This window comes from Raphanus sativus, chromosome 2, assembly GCF_000801105.2.
Source record: "Raphanus sativus cultivar WK10039 chromosome 2, ASM80110v3, whole genome shotgun sequence".
NCBI classification, from domain to species: Eukaryota; Viridiplantae; Streptophyta; class Magnoliopsida; order Brassicales; family Brassicaceae; genus Raphanus; species Raphanus sativus.
Window position 1 is genome coordinate 23,427,127 of NC_079512.1, and position 15,074 is coordinate 23,442,200.

Here is a 15,074-nt window from a genome sequence, read left to right on the forward strand (position 1 = left end):
TCACTTCATTTTCAAGCAAACTGAAGTCTTCCACATAATCAACTCCCTAGATTTGGCATGCTCATTGCTCGTAGCATTAACTTCTAACCTAATTTTCTAAGCTGGCTCACATTATTAAATCATGTTTGATCAATGGAGCATATTCGAGAGAGTAAACCAATATCAATTATCCTTCAAATATATCTATAACCAATGTTGTCGTGTTATCGTAAAGTAAAATGTATATTTAAAATATGTATCTAAATTACAAAAGCTGTTATCGTGTTATCATAAACTGTATTAGAATTTAGAAATCCATTTGTTTTTTGTGTGCGAAAATGTCTACTTATTTATTCTAGACTCTGAATAAGATCATAGTCTAGATTGTCATCAAAAATATTCGTTTTGTTATTTTTATAATATCCATTCATTTTTCTTGTATTTCATTTGTTGGATTCTAACATACTCGATTTCAATCCAGTTTCAGTGAAATTAAGTGTTAGAAGTACTCTAAAACTGTTAGTTAGAAAATGAAAAGAAAATTAATCTCTTTTGAAGGATTGGTGTTATTTCATTCAGATTTTGATTATTATTATTATGGCAATAAAAATTTGTACGAGTCGTCCTAAACAAATTAAACATAATAAATATTTGATACTTTGGTTTATAATTTTTTGAAACATAATCGACCTTGTGAAATATGGATTTATGTCAAAACTATAAACCAAAGTATAATGGATAGTTGATACTTTGGTTGGTGATAGCCCATAATCGACCGCTTGATACTTTGGTTTATACAAAATTAAGATCATTTTAGTGTTTTTAAAGCTCCCCACAATACACAAACTCTATCTATACTCATGCACTGCAGATCGATGGATATCTCTTATATTCTGACCGCATAGGTTCGCTAATCAGAAGAAGAAAATGTATGAAAATTAAAGATTCTTATAATTCCACGCCTTTCAACATCTCCAATCTAAACGCACTTCTCCCGGACCGACAAAATGCTGACTTGGCTTCCTAAACGAGACCATATGGCTCTTAACCATAAACGCAGTGACTCCCTTCGAAACCCTAATCTCCTCCATCCTCAGCTCCTGTAACCGCCTCACATACTCTGGCACGTGTACAAGGTCCCAAACCACTCCTACGCCTCCGGGTTTCAACACTCTCACCGCTTCTCCTAGCACTCTCGTCCTCTCTGCCGCCGCCTCCACCGTTTTCTGACCGTATTCTTTTCCGACCGTGTGGAGAAACACGGCGGAGACCACCACGTCGAAGTAGTTGTCACCGAACGGTAGCCGTCTTACGTCTCCTTCACGGCAAGTCACGTACTCTTGCACTCCTATATGTTCCACAACATAAGGTTATTGATTTACTAATCAAAATATTAAACGCCTTTAATTCAAAAAGAAAATAGTGGATAATTTTGTCAAGACATGACAACAAAAACAATGTTTTTGACCCCCACCCCCCTATATGTAATGAAAACTAATAGTAGTGGTTGGTCAACGAGAAAAAATACTTTGAAACGTAAAAATGAGTCAGAAAGTCAACGGAATTAAATAACTACTCAAGACGCACCTTCCATGTGAGCCGTGCGGAGAGTAGAGAGAGTAGTGCTCATGGATCGGTCCAACCCGACGACCCGACCCGAACTACCGGTTTTCTTAAGCTGCCTCGCCACCGCATTCAGCAAGACCCCTCGACCGCAGCCGAGATCAAGCGCCGTCTTGACGCTCGACCAGTCCCCCACCGATCCGACCATCCTCTGCGCCATGTCGTACCGGAGAGGCACGGCGGAGTAGAAAAAGTTCGCCGCCGCGAAGAACAAACACACGGCGGAGAGCGCAGTCACTGCTCCGAAGAATCCGGCGGAGAATCTGGCGGCGGCGGAGGAGGAGCTGGAGAAGAGGAAGGAGTCGAGGAAGAGGCAGATGGGGTGGAAGTAGAGGAAGAAGAGGGTGGAGAGGAGGGAGAAAGCGATGGCGTTGAGGAGGAGGAAGAGGAGAGTGTGTTTCTGCTCGATCCCGTAAATGGCGTAGATCTGAGCCCAATCTCTCGTCCCGCTCGTCTTCCCCATTAGATAGAATCTCAAGAACTTTCTAAGGATAAGTGTTCCCCTTGGAAGAAGAAGAAGTAGAAGTAGAAGTAGAAGAAGAAACAGAGACGGTTAAAAAAGAAAACGGTTCAAAGATCAATGAAACACGAGAAAGAGCAAGAGAGAGAGGAATCCTTCTCTGACACAATTCAGACCGTCAGTTTTTTTTCTTAATTACAGAACAATCACAGTGAAGCTTTATATATGATAAAATCTATACACACACTTATATATAACTATGTCTTAGTTATATACATAGGAAGCTCTACATGGAAAACATGCATCGCCGTATACATACATGCATAGTGTCATGCATAATAGTAACGCTGATACATACTTTTTATTTGTTTTTGTATTCAACAGTCAAACACTTTTTAATTGTCTTTCTATAATAAAAATTTTGTTTCGACATTATGATTTTAATTCAAAATTTATTAATAAAATTTTATTATTTATTTTTAAAAAATATGTTTATATGTATAGTTAATGATATTTTAATTTTAAAATATATAAAATTAAATATTTTATTAATATGTGTGCATAAATCTAAAATTACAAATATAATGAAAATGAGAGAATTGTCCCTCGTCTAATTGCTTTGTGATTATATCTTTATCACTAATGGTATTTTATCTGAATTTAGGCTATATGTTCGGTGAGTAACCACTCGTCCGTGTTTTTATTTCTTTCCTACGCATTTTAAGTTTGAATTTAATTTTGTTTGTTTGGTGAGTTATCACTTTTTTCTTGTTTTTGAAAAATTCAAACTTGTTTCGTTTCCTTAATCATGCATGATTCATGATGCATGATTATTCCATGCATTATCTTTCAACACTTTTAAATATCAGTCTATTTTTCGTTTATTTTATATTTTTCAACACTATTTCTGATCTATTCATTAAAAATTCTTTCAATCTAATCCAGTGTTATCCTTGTTCGCTAATATTCATTTACATTCCTTTATGTTCATATATCAGAAACTTACATTGTTCGGGTACTGCATTCCTGAACTTAGTTAAACAAGTTTACTATAAACGCTTATAAAACTATTTTTAAGAGTTTTTTTTTTGGAAAACTCTTATAAAACTTGATTATTATTTTTTAATCAAAAAAAGTTGATTTATATCTTCAAAACAATACCGATTTAGAAATTGGTAGACATGAGTCATGAGGCCTGATCGGTTTTTCTTCCATCCCTAGTACAAAAACTATTTGGATATTGTTTCTTATCAAAATATTAAAAAGGGGAAAATATCACATGCATCTAGCTAGGTGCATTACGTATATAATTTTACAATGGCTTTAAGAAAAAAGTATATAATTTATAATGGAGAGTTTTCACCCAACTATCACTATTTTTTTGGGGCAACCACCCACCTATCACTATAAAACCTTTAAATATCACACAAGTTTTACTTCTGTGATTAAACTGTTGTCCATTGTATTTGAAAACAATATCCTTAACTAGAAAGGGAAAAACAGAAAGGAGTTGGACTTGTGGTGCCAGTGAACGGAGTAGGCACATGCTAAGGTCATACATTTGTCGAAATCTGACTTCGACGCTTCCTTGGGCACATGGAATTTATTGTCACTTATTTACTTTCATAAGAAAATAAACAAAATTTCTTCTGATAAAGACATTAACTTAAAATATTTATCAATTTATTTAAATATTATGCTTTCATTTGAGATGAGGGTTCACACATGTGTTATTAGTTGGATGTTCTTAAATCTGAGAATCCACATGTCAAAATGTTATATCTTATTAATTTGAACATGCATGTCTGTGAGAAACGCCCAATTCTTTTTAACAATAATGTGATGTATATACGTAGATATGAAATCATATGCTGCAACGTACGTTATCATGGTTTGTCCGGCAAACAAAATTACATTTTTACAGTCAACAAGTTTCCAGTATCTTATATATAATCTTAGATTGAGTCAGCTGTTGTCCAAACAAAAAGATTGAGTCAGTTTGTTGACTGTTGTTGTCTGTTTTTTTTTAAGTAGTAGTTGTCTTAGTTTTACAAATGGTATCTTTTGGACAAGTTTCCAAGATCTTATATTTTGTTCTGTTTACTACAAAAGCTAAAGAAAATAATTCGGCAGACAAGTGCTCATATAAAAGTTTGCAGTTTGAAATCAAACTACGTGTAAATTGTATATGAGACTTTTTTTGAGCGATATATGAGACTATTATGTATGTCACATATATGCTTCTGTCAGTTCTGTATGCGACAGCTTCTTACCAATTCTATTACTTTTTAGCTAGTATTTGTAACTTTTTATAATTGAGGTAGATGTGTATTAGTAAACGTTAAAGATTTCATTTCAGAACTATAAAGAAAGAATTGAATTCATCAGAAAGAGATGTTTATCAACTAACCATTCATGCATCATTACTGACACTTTGGCCCTCCTCTATTAGTAATAGAATATAATTATTTTGAATAATTATGTACTTACAAAAGTAAAGATGAAGACACAACTGTGACTAATGATGTGTGAGAAAAGCTTGTCCAAGGTTGGATTTTGATGGATTTTAAAGAGTAAAATCTTCTAACTAGAATCAAATCCAAGCCATTGTCGGCAGAATCATCTTTACTTTTGACCTTTAGACTGCTAGTACCTGTACATATACAATTTATCAACTATAAGCTACTTCTCTTAGGGTACCAAACATGTCGGTTTAACCATCTTCAAGAGTTTTAGTTTGGTCTGATTTGATATTTTTATTCCGATGAAAAAAGCAAATAAAATAGAGACACAGTTCCCACAAAACAAAAGAAAAATGGCGGCCCAATAAACACAAAAATGGTTGGGGCAGCCTAATAAATACAATCTATTAGCCCAAAATCAGACCAATACCATATATTTTTGGACCAACGAAATTGGATTTTCCGGTTGATAATAAACGAAACACCCCCAATTCTCGTTGAATATTGAAATAGTTTTGAAATCAGAGACGAAATGGAATCCATTTTCCATCTACAATTTGAATAGCACAATGCTATTTCTGAAGAAAACCGAATTTCTGTGATCTTTCCAATCGGGCAAAAGCATCGGAATATAACGGTGACTGAAATAAAAGTGCCTTGCTATACTTCTAAAAGACACATAGATTAGTCATTTTGCAACTCCAAACCCAACACTAACAAATGATATGAAGATGAACTGTTTGTCATAACTTGGGATATGACTTTCGTGAACGCTGGCTGGTTTTCGGTTAATCAGAATAAGAATACTTAGGCTCCAGTTTATCCCCAACGTTAATTTTTCTACCTGCAATAAAGTCCCCTACTTAACAAATAAATCGGTCTTTGAGATAGCAATTTCATCGCCGATCCAAAGAAGGTCTTTACATGCACAAAGAAACTATTAAAGTGCCAGTGACCAAAAACATTAGTACTTGGAAGTGCTACTCCAAACAAACGAAGTCACCGCATAACATTTATGAGCTATAAACCACCTCAAGCCATCATGTGCCCTCGCCATTTGCCGCTTTCGGAAGGACAGATCAATTTTCTCACTGTTTGAAATGTCTCTGGTGACAATCAAAGAAAAATGAAGACAAGTAGAACTCAAGAACCGACCTCTTTATTGCGTAACCGTCACTACCACTACGGAGAATGAAAATTAATGCCTAATAAAGGATGAAGCAGTGAGAAGGAGGATAGAGGAGCCACTTATGCAACAATCATAGAAGAAAATACACTTCTGCTGCTCCTTTTAGCTTCATGAGTCAGAATTAGAGACAGAGGACCACCACCTAACAGAGTCTGGAATTAACTTCTCCGCCATATCTAAAAATTCGATCCATCCTACTAAACAAGACGGACCCCCTTAAAGAGATGTGAGGTTAGTTAGCCCCAGTAAAATTATATAAATTAGATTTGCAAGCCATGTTCATTAGTTGGTTTGAAAATGCACTATTGAACCCATGAAGGGAAGAGAAAATGTGATTTGGTTAGAAGAGAGAAGGTGTGTTTGCAATAGAGAACTTTATTGTATCTTTTGCGGTTGGTGCTTCAGTTTTATTTCTCTTTGCATAATGTTTATGGGGATTATTCCAAGAGGTTAACTCTTAAATTATCTAATTCCATTTCATTACTAATGATTTCTGAAAAATGTTCTATATCATTTCAAAATGATCCATATTTTCGAAAACAAACTTTTCTTTTTTCAAAAACAAAATATTAAAAAATACATTTTTATATTTTTATGTATTTTTATTAGATAATAATGATAAATTATGAATTTTGAAAAAAAAATTGCTTTTATTAAACATTCTTTGGCTAAACTAAAACTCCTAGAGAATAATTAATCATAAAAAATAATATATGTATAATTATAATTTTATATCTATGAAAATTCTAAAACATAGTTCATTTTGAACCGAATTGAATATCATATAACATTTTTTACTACTATTTAATTCAGCTCGTTAAAAAAAGTTTAAACATAATCCGAGTTTTGAAGGTACAAAACTAAATATCATCCATTAAGGGTACGTGAATGCAACAGCTTTATTATTACTATAAAAGATAGTAAGATTCTTTTTACCGCTGCTTCTAATACTATTTACTTTCTCCCCGATTTACATTCACCCACTTTGCAAATCGTAGCTTACCAATTGCCTCGACCTATATCCAAACCGGAAAAAGCAAAACCGAGTTAAATCCAAATTCATTGTTTGACCAAAAAAAAAAAGTTAAATCCAAATTCATCAAAAACCGTTCAGAATACAGAGTAGCAATTCTACTAAACCGTACCAAATGGTTTTCCGATTTCCATTAACCGGATTATAAGAGAAGATTAGTTTCTTCTTTACCTTGCTGTTAAAAACGTTAGCTCGCTGATGCTGCAGCAAAAGGAGGCTTGTGGCTAAAGGCTATTCAGAGGCTGGAAGACTCCCAACTAGCATAGACAGCACCTATAAGCTTATCATGCAGAACTTGACCAGAACACGCTATGATTCCTCTGTCAAGACCTTCCAAGTAAACTCCTTTTGAGAAGTCTAAGTTCCTCCCTCCTGCATCAGTCACCACACCACCAGCTTCTTCCACAATCACCACTCCAGCCGCGTGGTCCCATATCTTCTCCTTGTAACTAGACTGTGCAAACTTCATAAACACCTCAGCGTCTCCACATGCAATCGCTGCATACTTCACCATGCTATACACTCGCATGGGCTTTTTCCTGAAAGATAGATTGTGGTTAGAGACTTTTGTAAAACAAAACAGTAGTGTCACTTACCCTACCTAACTCCCATGCTATCGGCAAGTCCTGCAGTGAACAAGTGGTTTGAGTTTGCTCTCTCTACCGGCTCACAAACCGTAGCTAGAACCGGATCATCAACCGATGAAACCTTAAGAAGCGTTGCAGACTCCGGATATCCACCAGGGATCAACGGTTGCATCCAAGCCTGACCACTTCCTCTCTTTGCATACATGACACACCCTTTGGCTCCAGGTTGGTTACAACCGTTACTCAAGCCTTCTTTCTTGACAGGATAGTTAGGACATCCCAACACCCCCAAAAGAACTTTACCGTTCTCTATCAGAGCCAAAGCAACAGCGTACTGATCACCACGAACGAACCCTAACGTCCCATCCACGGGATCAAGAACCCAGTGCCTTCCCTTAGGACCTCCAACGGAGTTGCATCGACCAATAGCCTCTAGAATATCAGCCGTTCCCAAGGGCTTGTCCGACTTTGGAAGCCCGTATTTGGAAGCTTCAGACAGGGCTTCGTTTACAGCGCTCGAGACAGCTCCCAAGAGTCCTAGTGACTCGGCCTTGGAGAGAGACTCGGTGTCCTCTTCAGCAACGATCGAAAGGTTTTGACCACCAAAAACTTGGGCTAAAACCCAGCTCACAATCGCTTGAACACCCCAATCTGTTAAACCAAACACAGCCAAATTCAAAAAAAAAAAAAACTTAAAAGAGCAATATTTTAGTACAATCACAGTCTCTCTGTCTCTTATATCAATCTCATCAATGCAGACTCCTCAACATAACTTTACTTGAACTTGTATCACTAAAACGCTCAAAAACTTGTTCACACACACTTTCTCAAGTACTACACAATTAAAACTTGGTTTTTTTGCAACAAAAAATATATATACATTTTCACTATTACAATTTACACACAGTTAAACTACTAATACAATATACAAACAATCTTTTGGTCAATCTAATTACATATTAAAAAAAAAACTGTACAAAGTAAAATAAATGAAATTAGCATTAGTACACAACATAAAAGTGTCGAACATTATGGTTTCTGACTTTCTGTTTCATGTTCAATGAATAACGGACACAACAGGTAAATATGGTTAATGTTCTATGTTCAATGAACAAAAGGACACAACAGGTAACTACGGTTATGTATTTAGCTTAATTCAGTGATAATAATTTGTGAACATTTTGACAGAACAAAACCCAGAAGAACCCAAAACGGATCTCGGATTGCAATAAACCACAATTAGATCGAACGTACGTATTTATACACGATGAGAAAAAAAATCATTAGACGGAGAAAAATGAACCTGCGACGGTGACAGGGGAATCATCATCCTTGGACTTAACGTGACCACCGTTGGTCGAGGAAGGGAGACGAAGCTTGTCCTGAACTTTAACACATAGGGAAGAAGCGAGGTGCACAACACGCACCGCCGTTTCCATCTCCTTCGCTAAGAATTCCACCGCCATCGCCGGCGAAATCTTTTTCGATGGAGGAAAAGGAAAGGACAGAGAAGGAGGAGGAGGAGGAGATATGGAAAGCTACACTTTTTTTTTCTGTTTCTCTCCACTGACTCTTCTTCTCTACCTTTTTCACTTAATTGATCCCTTTTTCTTTACTTTTATACTTTTTCTTGCTTTTTTAAATTACTTTTAAAATAAATCTTCCTTTTGTCGAGATTAAAATAAAATAATACTCTCTCCGTTTCATTTTATTTGTTGTTCTAGACTTCGACATACAGATTAATAAAACATTTAATTTTGTATATTTACTAGATAAAAACATCATTACCAATATACCTAATCCAATAGAAAAATAGATTAAAATAAAAAATCAATAAATTTTGCATTGAAATCATAAAATGACACTTATTTTGAAACGAAAATTTTGTTCTAAAACGACATATAATTTGAAACGGAGAGAGTAATATTTACCTATTCCTAGAAAAAACCTAGAATGAGTGTTATGATAATTACCACCATACAATATTTCTGAAAAATATTTTTCATGCCTTGTAGTTTTTATATATATTTTTCGCAATCCCCTACATCTTTTTGAATTACTAGTTTAAGAATGTGGTGCATTTGATAACTTTTGACATCAGGCTACCAAATCATGTATGTTATATGTTTTGATTTTGACGCTTTTCTAATTTATAATGGAAATAGAATCTTAGTGGGTATCTTTTGGCATCTTTTTTGAGCATTTTCTTAGAATATCCAAAAAATCAAACTCCAAGAAAATAAATCATATTATATTTTTCAAAACAGGCAATTATCTCAAAGTAAAAAAGTAACATGGCATTAATACAATCACCTTTTATAAGGACACTAATACAATTAACATTTTAATGTTTCATAAAGAAAATAAATAATTTTAGCCAAGCTGTGCTGTACATGAACACAAAACATAATAAAAAGCTTCTTATGGTAACAAAAAAAATCTTAACATGTCGTATGTCGGGTGGGGTTTGTAACTTTGTACTTTTCGGACTTGTAATTGTTGTTAGGTGAAAAGTTCAAAAAAAAAAAAAAATTATTGTTAGGTGAACAAGAAACACGTGGGAATAAAAAGGGTCGAAATACCAAATTAAATACTTACTGCTAATACATTTACATACTTTCTGACAGAAATACATTTACATGTACTTAACTCTTCATAATTGACCCAAAAAAGAAAAAAAAAAATCTTCATATGATTTTACCCTTTCTCGTATTTGTCCCTTTTTTAACTGAATAACTGCATGATGATTTATAACGTGATAAACTGATAGTAAAGTAAACGAGTTGGAGATAAACAAGCGCATGGACGGCTTTTTTTCCTCCCTTCACATCGCTTAATAACATAGAGAAGAAAAACAAAATATAGTTGAAGAGGTCAAATGTATATAGACTGAATGTGTGGAACTGTGCATGCTGGTGCATGAAGACAAACAAGAGCTCATGTGGTTATGTATAATTATATTATTAAAGTATACTTTTAATCAAACAATTCATTTAATTAATCAGCCTGGGATTTAAATATGTTAGTGTTAGCTTGTGATCCGTCCAAGTAATCGTTACGTTGAATTCTCGTTGTGTGTTGCCTGGGAAACGAATGACTTATAAATAAACAAAAGACCTAGGTATTTTCCTGCACCATGTGCAGTAAAAGAATTTTAAAATATTTTTAATAGATAAATATAAAGTATATTTAACTTTTATTAATATTATAAATTTTTTTTTCTTATCAATATTTTAATATGAATTTGATTTAACTGAACATTAAAATTAAGATAAAAATAATTTTGTTTATTTTGAATTATATTTAAGAATGTGTATGTATATATTTTAAATTATAATCCGAGGTAGATTTTTCTATCTATTTATTTTAATTAAATATATTAAATAAATATGTAAATTGCATAATTCTCAAAAATTAAAATTAAACAATATTTATAAAATATGTAGATATATATAAGAAACTAATAATTTTACGATTTAAATTTGATTTTATGATTTAATTTTTATAATTTTCTAAAAGTATGTATATATTTTTGAAATATGTTTAATTTAAATGATATTTCGAAATTTGAAATGCCATAATTGAATATAATCGAAATTCGAAAGTTTACCAAAAATATAGATTAACACTAAATATAATTGTCCATGTCATATTAATCTATAAGACATGTCATCAATTTTAGTAGTCATGTCACAATTATTAATCTATGTGTTTTCCTGCACATGTGTAGTGATGAATTTTTTAAAAGTTAAATTTTATATTTTAAAATGTAATTTATTAATATTATATATTTTTATTTTGACCAATAATTAATATAAATATCATTAATTAAGCATAAAATTAAGAGAAAATATTTTTTTTTTAAATTATATTTAAGAATGATATATATAAAGTTAAAATCGTAGATTAAAAAATATTTATTTCATTTGGTTAAATGTATTAAATCAACTTGTACAAAATTACTAAAAATCATATAAAATTGTATAGTTATCAAAAATTAAAACTAAATAATATTTACATAATTTGTAGATACCTAAAAGAAACTAATGATATTATGATTTAATTTTTTTAAAATTCCGAAAATTTAGAAAATTTTAGATAATAAAATTTTTATAATTATAAAATAAATTATATAATATTTCGAAATTCAAAATATCATATTTGAATATATTTATTTTAGTGATGATTTATGACTTATTACCATATTCCACAAAGTTTACCAAAAATATAAATCAATATTAAATATAATATATGAGTTATTGCCATATTCTAAAAATATTTCCAAAAAAATATATTAGCATTAAATGTAATTGTGATATGACATGTCATCAATCTTAATAGTCACGTCATAATTTTTTTTGTGAAAACGATTGTATAGAAGATATGTGGCAAATCACTTCTCAAATATAGACCAGGGGGATTAACCTCTTCCCAAAAAAGCATTATTGTTTCAATGAGTGCTATAATGTTTTTTTTAATAATTAAAATAGCAAAGTTGACCCTGTGTGTGATTGTTTATAAAATAGTGGAGAAAAGAAGAGAAACCCCAAAAATGGTTTAGAATCTAAGAAAATCGAGAAGATGTTAAGGATTGATAAAGTTCCCAAGCGGTGAAACTTCAACTCTATAGATTCCACTGGATGTCAACTCTATAGAATTTTTTCTTCAAAAAAAAAAAAAGGCTACAGATTTTACTGTATGTATAAAAGCTTACAATATCAAAAAAAAAAAAATTAGGGTATTCGATGTTCGTTTTAGCGTTTTTAGCCGATTTAATCTCTCCATTAATGGGCCATTTAGTCTTCATCGTAATATATTATTATTATTTTTTTTTGGTAATCTCGTAATATATTATTGGGCTTTCTTGTGAATACAAATTCCGAAGGCCCATTACCAATTTCATGGTGCTTATCTACATTGGTGGGACTTAGTGCTATTGCCCAATTAAATGTTTTTAAGATGAAAAAGAGAAAACTTCTAAATTAGACAATGCTGACGTGGCAAGTGGTAGCCAAAACCTTGCCTAATTTAAAATCAGTTTGCCCTAACAATTAGAACCCTCAAAATCACCTTCTTCACTCAAAACGGCAGCAAAAGCAATGACAATGAGGAGCTCCTCATCAAACGGCGGCGCAATGGGCGGGCGTGCTGCCGGAACCGGTGGTGGCGCAGTAGACAAAGAAGTAGACTACGCTAATTACTTCTGCACATACTCATTCCTCTACCACCAGAAAGACATGCTCTCCGACCGTGTCCGTATGGACGCTTACTTCAACGCCGTCTTCGAGAACAAACATCACTTCGCCGGCAAGGTAACAGAAAAAAACAGAAACTCACTTTCTCTTGATGACGTCATTGGTCCCCTAACTGTGTGTTTTTGTTTTTTTGAAAGACGGTGTTGGATGTTGGAACCGGGAGTGGGATTCTAGCGATTTGGTCGGCTCAAGCTGGTGCGAGGAAAGTGTATGCAGTGGAAGCTACCACGATGGCTGACCACGCTCGTGCTCTTGTCAAAGCCAATGGTCTCGAACATGTTGTTGAAGTGATTCAAGGCTCTGTCGAAGATATTTCTTTGCCTGAGAAAGGTAATTCTGCAAGCAAAAGAGAGAGAGTCTTTGTGATTTTTGAGATGTACTTAGGAGTTTTGTTATGACCTGTTACGGTATTAGATTAAGCTAATATGTTAATGTATTCAATTTTTTTAAATAAAAAATGTGCAGTTGATGTAATTATCTCGGAGTGGATGGGATACTTCCTTCTGCGTGAGTCCATGTTTGATTCTGTTATATCTGCTCGTGACCGTTGGTTAAAGCCCACCGGTGTCATGTAAGTTGTTTTTATTCTTTTGAAAGATGCATCATGGTTACTTACTAGCTTACTCGATGTTGTGTATATTAATTAACAATGTGGTCAAAGATTTGGTTTTGGTGTTTGCGTATGTGACTAATAAAAAGCTTTGGATCCAATAGGTACCCAAGTCATGCACGCATGTGGCTTGCACCCATCAAATCTACTTTGTCAGATCGGAAGAAGAATGATTTGGATGGTGCGATGGCGGATTGGGATAACTTCTCAGATGAGATCAAAACCTACTACGGCGTTGATATGAGCGTTTTGACAAAACCTTTTGCTCAAGAGCAAGAAAAGCATTACATACAGGTAGGTGACATTAAAAAGACTCAACAATTTGCTCTGTTATTTGAATGGAAACTCATGAAACTTTGTTATTTTTTGGGGGGCAGACGGCTATGTGGAATGACTTGAATCCACTTCAAGTGATAGGCACACCTACACTTGTCAAAGAGATGGATTGTTTGACAGCCACTGTCAGTGAAATCGAGGAAGTCAGATCCAATGTAACCTCAGTCATCAATGGGCACACAACGCTGTGTGGTTTCGGTGGATGGTTTGATGTTCAGTTCAGGGTTAGTTCATATACAGATTCGCTGTGTTGCCTTATGTTTGTGTGTAATGTTAAAGAGACTTTTAAAATTTTGTGTTTTTTTTTCTGTAAACAGGGGAGGAAAGAAGATCCTGCACAGCAAGATGTCGAGTTAACCACAGCTCCAAGTGAACAGCACTGCACACACTGGGGACAACAGGTACGTTCTTCCTCAGTTCCTGCCCTATGCTATGATTAAGGCCTCTAGCTGAAAGACATGTTATGATCTGAATGTGGCAGGTTTTCATTTTGTCAAATCCTATAAATGTTGAGGAAGGAGATAATCTGAATCTCGGTTTGGTAATGAGCCGGTCCAAAGAAAACCATAGACTGATGGAGGTTGAGCTTAATTGCGAGATCAAAGAGGCTTCTGGCAACCCTAAGGAATCATTCAAGAAGACTTATTTCATAGAATGATTATACGGATGCATGGAGCTTGGTGGTTCTGTATCGAATGAATGAACCCAAATGTAATGTTTTACTATTTGTTGTTTCCAACTTTTTTTTTTGTTATGCAACGAGCAATTTATTTTGATATCTTAGAAACTATAGTCTTTACAAGATTTTTTTTTAAAAACAAATTTTGATTAGTATTTAGTGAAACTTTTTTTATACCGAGTGATATATCACATACTATATAATATTTTTCATGTTTAATGAGTTTTGGAGAAATCTGAAAACGTTTTTGTAAACATTTTTAGGACAATGACAAAGCACCAAGTTTGCAATAGTAGTTGTACTTTTGTATTCCTTGACAATGTTAATGACATTTACGGTTTAGTAACACACAAGCATGTATCATAGCCCTGGGCATTTGGGTCGGTTTCGGATCGGTTCTTTTCGGTTTAAATTCTTTCGGATCCTAAACATTTGGACCCAACAAAATACTTCTAAATTTTCGGTCCGGTTTTGGATCGATTTTTTCCGGATCCGGATTGATTCGTGTCTATAATTAAAATACTTGTAAAATACTCATAATTCTTCGGGTCTATATCGGGTTCAGATATTTAAGATCTAAAACACACAAAAATATACAAATTTCATCAAATTTAATCAAAATATGTCATGTACATTTAAAATCTTACAAAATAACATAAAATAAATTACTAAAATTTAAAAGAAAAAAATTTGAGTTTTACATTTAAAACTTCATATTACTTGAAAATGTTACAAAAATAATAACAAAGATTACGAGGCGAAAAATATATTTCAACTAAGTTATAAAATAAAATATAGAAAATAGAACATAACAAAATATAATTTGGAATATTCATGTTTTTAAGTCGGTATGAATCGGTT

The 15,074-nt window shown here is 33.5% G+C and overlaps 3 protein-coding genes across 3 annotated transcripts; 1 reads left to right on the plus strand and 2 right to left on the minus strand.

Annotated features, from left to right (window-relative positions):
- Positions 1 to 613: 613 nt before the first annotated feature.
- LOC108842104 (uncharacterized) lies at positions 614 to 2,273 on the minus strand. The gene is made up of 2 exons (XM_018614918.2): positions 1,567 to 2,273; positions 614 to 1,327 (listed from the first exon to the last, which is right to left on the minus strand). Exons 1-2 carry the CDS (start codon positions 2,063 to 2,065, stop codon positions 945 to 947), a joined length of 882 nt encoding a protein of 293 aa, XP_018470420.2. The 5' UTR covers positions 2,066 to 2,273; the 3' UTR covers positions 614 to 944.
- A 4,218-nt stretch (positions 2,274 to 6,491) lies between these two features.
- LOC108821033 (PAP-specific phosphatase HAL2-like) lies at positions 6,492 to 8,926 on the minus strand. Its single transcript, XM_018594084.2, has 4 exons — positions 8,637 to 8,926; positions 7,348 to 7,984; positions 6,918 to 7,285; positions 6,492 to 6,729 (listed from the first exon to the last, which is right to left on the minus strand). Exons 1-3 carry the CDS (start codon positions 8,797 to 8,799, stop codon positions 6,982 to 6,984), a joined length of 1,104 nt encoding a protein of 367 aa, XP_018449586.2. The 5' UTR covers positions 8,800 to 8,926; the 3' UTR covers positions 6,492 to 6,729; positions 6,918 to 6,981.
- Positions 8,927 to 12,374: 3,448 nt separating this feature from the next.
- Positions 12,375 to 14,312, plus strand: LOC108824878 (protein arginine N-methyltransferase PRMT10). The gene is made up of 7 exons (XM_018598252.2): positions 12,375 to 12,645; positions 12,726 to 12,918; positions 13,054 to 13,159; positions 13,303 to 13,492; positions 13,576 to 13,758; positions 13,852 to 13,935; positions 14,016 to 14,312. The coding sequence occupies exons 1-7, from the start codon at positions 12,433 to 12,435 to the stop codon at positions 14,190 to 14,192; spliced, it is 1,146 nt and encodes a 381-aa protein (XP_018453754.1). The 5' UTR covers positions 12,375 to 12,432; the 3' UTR covers positions 14,193 to 14,312.
- Positions 14,313 to 15,074: the final 762 nt, after the last annotated feature.